This window comes from Brassica oleracea, chromosome C2 (assembly GCF_000695525.1).
Source record: "Brassica oleracea var. oleracea cultivar TO1000 chromosome C2, BOL, whole genome shotgun sequence".
In the NCBI taxonomy this organism is placed as follows: domain Eukaryota; kingdom Viridiplantae; phylum Streptophyta; class Magnoliopsida; order Brassicales; family Brassicaceae; genus Brassica; species Brassica oleracea.
In genome coordinates, this window is record NC_027749.1 from 40,306,282 (window position 1) to 40,312,099 (window position 5,818).

The window sequence follows — 5,818 nt, forward strand, 5'->3', positions numbered from 1 at the left end:
TAAGCAAAGAAGGCGAGAGAGTCAAGCTTAGGATCGACAACAAATCAGCCATTGCTCTAACCAAGAATCCAGTTTTCCATGGAAGGAGTAAGCATGTACTCAAGAAGTATCACTTCATTCGTGAGTGTGTGGAGAACGGGCATATCGAAGTGGAGCATGTGCCGGGTGTTGAGCAGAAGGCTGACATCCTTACCAAGCCATTAGCAAGGATTATGTTCAAGCAAATGAGGAGCTTAATCGGAGTTCAAGAAATTGATCTCCCTAATTCAAGTTGGAATTAAGGGGGTGAATGTTGGATAATTCCAAGCTTGTGGAAACTTAACATATTATTAGATGTTTAATATGTTAAGATAAACACAATAAGGAAACCTAGAAATAAGAAAAGGAAGTTTCTATTTAGGTTAGGTTTGTGTTTTCCATATCCCACATGTTAAAGGAAATTGTCTTTCATATAAATATAGGTCTAATGGAGAGGTGTTCCATATGATCTGAGAGAAACATATTGAGTGCTTTAGTTTTGAGTAGTTTCTAAAGTTAATAAGAAAAGTTGTTCTTATAACTCTTTGTGTTTCTAAGAGATTTGAGAAATTATGCAATGCAAGAGAGATTTGGGCCAACTGGTTATACCAGTGTTCTATGGCTTGGATACTTCTCATCTTAAGAAACAGTCGGGCGACTTTGGAGAGGCATTTAAAAAGACTTGCCATAACCAAACAGAGGAAGTGAAAAATCAGTGGAAGCAAGCGTTGACAGATGTTGCTAATATACTTGGATATCATTGGTAAAACCTTCTTAATTTTTGACTATTCCTACTTCTTGTTATGTGCTTGTGAATTGAATTTTTTTTCTCCTGTGTGTTAGGGACAATGATGTTAAAATGGTAGAAGAAATGGCCATAGATGTTCTGGGCAAACTAAATTTAAGTCCATCACAGGATTGGGACGACTTTGTTGGCATCAAAGATCATATCCAAGAGATGAATTCATTGTTGAATTTAGACTCAGAGGAAGTAAGGAGGGTTGGGATCTGGGGCCCCTTTGGAATTGGCAAGACTACAATTGCAAGATCTCTATTTAGCCTCATCTCTTCTCAGTTCCAAAGTAGCAATTTCATAGACAAGGGGTTTGTATCTAAGAGCATGGAAATTTATAGTAGATCCAACCCCGATGACTATAAGGTAAATTCACGTTTGCAAAAATCATTTTTGTCTGAAATTTTAGGCAACAAGCACCAGAAAGTGCTTATCGTTATTGATGATCTAGATGATCAATTGGTGTTAGATGCCTTGGCGGTTCAAACTCAATGGTTTGGAAATGGGAGTATAATCATTGTGGTTACACACGATAAAAGTCTTTTATGGTCCCATGGGATTGATCATATCTACGAGGTGTGTCTCCCATCTGAAGAGCTTGCTCTTAAGATATTCTGTCAATCTACATTTGGGCAAGACTATCCACCTGAATGTTTTAGAGAGCTTGCTTTTGAAGTGGTATCGTGTGCTTACCATCTTCCTTTTGGTCTTCAATATTTTGGTTGGTATTTACGGGGTAGGGGCAAAGAGAAATGGATAGATATGATGTCGAAGCTTCATATGTGTCTAGATGAAATAATTAAGAGAACACGTAGGTTCCACTATGATGTGTTACTTAACGAAAAACATAAATTAATTTTTCGTTACATTGCATGTCTTCTTAACTTCGAAAAAGTTCGTGACATCGGGGGGCTTATAGCAGATAGTGATTTAGGAGTTAAAACCGGGCTTAAAATTTTGGTTGATAAATCTCTTTTACGTGCAAGAGAAGATACTATTGAGATGCAGTGTTTGCTACAAGAAATGGGAAAGGATATTGTCCGTGCACAGTCCAATGAGGCTAGAGAACGAGAATTCCTTGTGGACACAAAAGATATATGTCATGTACTTGAAGACAACAATGTAAGTTTTGGGGATCTTTTTATCGAAAGCATGTCAATTGATAAATGATGAATTATAGGCATTTGGTAAATTAACGTGTTTTTTTTTTTAAATTATAATTCAGGCTACTACAAAGCTTTTAGGTATATCATTGGATTACAGATCACCTACTTACCAAGGACGCAAAATGAGATTGCAGATTCGCTAGCTAGGAATGCACGTTCTTTCCATAGATCTTTATGTTTTGTTGGTTGTTCTATTCCGGTCTGGCTTCCCAGACTATCTCAAGTTTGAGTAATAGAATAGCCGTTTGCTGTCAAAAAAAAAAAAGGTATATCATTGGATATGTATGAGATTGATGAACTGCATATACATGAGAGCGCCTTCAAAGGACTGTGTAATTTGAGTTTTCTAATTTTTTACACTAACCACAAGAAAGAAGTAAGGTGGCACGTACCTAAAGAATTTGCTTATTTCCCCTATCGGCTAAGACTACTGAGGTGGGATAATTGTCCTTTGAGATGTATGCCTTCTAAATTTTGTCCTTCAAACCTTGTTAAGCTCCAAATGTTGGGGAGCAAACTTCAGAAGCTTTGGGAAGGAGTTCAAGTAAGTTTTATGTAAAGTCTTAAGCGTTGATAGCAAAGCATTAGCAAAATAATTATTCTTTTTATTATCCTATAAACAGTTATTAGAAAAGCATTTACAAAAGTAATTTAAAAATACTAACATTTTCAAAATGTTCTTTGTTCAGTGCTTTCATATATAGTTTCTGGAAGGATATTTACATTTATAATATAAAAAATCACTTTAATGTCCAAAAATGATTAATATTTTTAAAATAAATTTACAGTTAGAATATTTTTAAATTTGAAAATAATAATTTAACATTTAAAAAAATTTCAATTAAAATGTAAATTAATATATATAGAGAGAGAAATATAAATATATCTATATTATTTAGAAATAAATAAATCATATAATAATTTTATGATAATTTATATATGAATCATTTACTGCTTTACTAATCACTTTGTTAAATACAAACATCTTCATCGTATTGTTTCTATTACATATTTTATTGTTTTATAAAAAACTCTACCAATCAAAGTTTTAATAAGATTAGGAATGGAATCCTTGCAATATTTTATATAGAAGATAATGTGTTTTTATTTATTTTCATATTAACTTACTAAATAACGTTGGTTACTGATAATGGAATATAAAGGCAATTTTTAATAAATTGGCACGAAACAAAGAAATATTCGGTAGTAATTGAAAATTTGAGAAAAATATATTATTATAAATTACTGCTTTGTATTATTAGGATCTCTATAATATTATTTGAGAAATCATTTTCTTTATGGCTTGCTCACGTTAGCCTTCATGATAATTTATTAGACTGATTCTTTTAATGAATTGAGTTTATAAAATTGTCATTGCTAATATTTTATTTATTTTATTAATGAATTCCTTTAAATAACCAAATTATTATCAAAAAGAAATTTCATATAAAAGGCAATATCTATAAATAATTCTATTTTATTTTCATTTATGATGGTTTATTAATTACTAATTGAGTTTATTATTACTGACATTATTAATATTTTAATACATTCCTTTTATAACAAAATTTTTATCAAAAAGGAAATTCATATAAAATACAATATCTATAAATATATTTTATTTTTATTTTCGTTTTTATTAATAAAACCATATTTTTGTGAAAAAGCAAATTTTGTATAAAAAGGAAATATTTTTACTATTAAAATGCAATAATTTAATATACTTCACATATGTGATTTAATAATACAAGTTTTCCTTGAATATAATTTCAAAATTTTGTAAACCTTTTCTTTATATTTTAAAAAATTTCTTAGGATATTAATAATTAAATATATTGGTTCTTGATAAAAAAAGGAAACTATCTGATTATACCTTTTAATAGTTATACAATATTTTATTTCTGCAAATATATTTGCACAATTTTATGTAACTTTTTTTTTTTTACATTATAAATTCTTAATCCAAATATTATTTAAATGCTTTCAAAATCACAAAAAAAAGAAAAACTTATTCTCATAAATCTAAACTAATAAACTATCGACATATATATAAACTACTAGTTAGTTTCGAAAAGAATATAAACTATTAGTCAATCATTCACCATTCATAGAAAGTCTTTCTTATTCATACGAAACTAAGTATTTTCTTTGTAACAAAACAATTCCCAAGACTTCCATCAGAAAATTTCGTTATTTTTTAAATATATGCAAGATCAAAATAAACATCATGAGGTTTTTGGAAAACAATATATTAAAGGTATGTCTTGGTCATGAAGTTCGAAGAAAAATGATAAAAAGTGAATCAAAAATAATTAACACATTTAAGTTCAGCTTCTACATTGGTGATTTTAAAATTTTAGAAATAAATATTATGGCAAAGTTGAATATATTGCACAAAGAATTATATGAATTGAAGATGCAGGAAGCAAATGAGCGTCGTAAGCAAGCATACTTTAATTCCTTTTTCAGGATAAACCAGCAAATGATTCTATATTACCTAAAATATTCAACTGAGGTCGTTTTCTTCTCTGTTTTGTTTTGTTTTTTTTAATATTTTTTTAATATTTTGTTCTTTTTGACGTCTCTGGAACTCTCGCATATACCAAGTTTGGTGGAGACTCTTTCTTCATTCCAGATTCCTAATAATTTGAAGAAGTTAAGGATTTTATATTGCATGGATCCGGAGACTCTTCCAGAAGGCATCAACTTAAAATCTCTCGACTTATACTATCTAACTAGATGCTCACGGCTTCAAACCTTTCCTGATGTCTCAATCAACATCTCAAAGCTCTATCTAAGTCATACAGGGATCGAAGAGGTTCCTTGGTGGATCAAATACCTGTCTCACCTAGTCTCCATGGAGATGTGGAAATGCAACCAGCTAAAATACATATCACCAAGAATTTTCCAACTTGATAATATTGACGTGGTTTCCTTCTCAGACTGTGAGCAGTTGGCAGAATTTGAAGGGACAAAAGAAGCAAAAGGCATCAACAATCCTCTCACCATGTTGATCATGTTCACCAACTGCTTCAGACTGAATCAAGTCGACGCATTCGCTCAACAATCAGCTTCCATGCATCTCATATTACCAGGTGTCAAAGTGTCTCCATGTGTTACTAACCGCTCTACTGGTAGCTTCCTTACCGTCTCTCGACATCATTCGCCTCTCTCTCAACAATCACCTTTGGACTTCAAGGCTTGTATCTTGCTTTCTGAAGTAACCGCTAGCCATCATCAGCTTTGCTTTATAGACATCCATGTACATTATCGTTTCATAGATAGCCACGGGAGCTACTTTGAGCAGGCTGAACCAAGCTGTTTCTCCTTGGATCAGAAAATTAATCACCTGATTATGTTTGACTGTCACTTCCCTCTAAACCAAGAGTGGAATCAAGTTGAGATAGAGTTTCGTCATAATAGTAACCGACTCAGACTAAAAGAATGCTGTATGCCACTCTCGGCTCCATTTCTGGTAACTTGGAAAGAAGCCGATGAAAGCAAATTTGATGATAATGAAGGCTATGCCACTGCACTTAGTAAAGAAGAGTGGGGAGGCGTGATGTTAGTAGTTTTCAAGGCTCTTAAGACAAATGTTGTAGTATAAATGATTGTCGAACCAGTTCTGAGAGATATCAAAGCACCGAGAATGCAAGTAATCACTTAATCTAAGTGCAAACAATGGTTTTTAAAAGGGTTTTTAAACTATAACTAACTAAAAGGAATAACTAAATGATACTTTTTTAACTATGGGAAAAGAGAACTCATGGATATAGGGATTAGACCTCGGGTGATCAAGTTTCGAACTAAGGATGGCAAACGATCAATCAAACTATCAACC

At 31.8% G+C, this 5,818-nt stretch overlaps 1 protein-coding gene across 1 annotated transcript in view; it reads left to right on the forward strand.

Moving 5' to 3' along the window:
- The window catches only part of LOC106326980 (disease resistance protein RPS6-like), a 6,166-nt gene extending 3,622 nt beyond the window's left edge, over positions 1 to 2,544 (forward strand). Inside the window, exons 2-5 of the mRNA XM_013764958.1 lie at positions 588 to 781; positions 862 to 1,933; positions 2,037 to 2,055; positions 2,244 to 2,544. Of these exons, the coding sequence (XP_013620412.1) occupies positions 588 to 781; positions 862 to 1,933; positions 2,037 to 2,055; positions 2,244 to 2,536 (1,578 nt within the window). The 3' untranslated portion in view covers positions 2,537 to 2,544. The remainder of the gene's footprint in view (positions 1 to 587; positions 782 to 861; positions 1,934 to 2,036; positions 2,056 to 2,243) is intronic.
- The last annotated feature ends 3,274 nt before the right edge of the window (positions 2,545 to 5,818 follow it).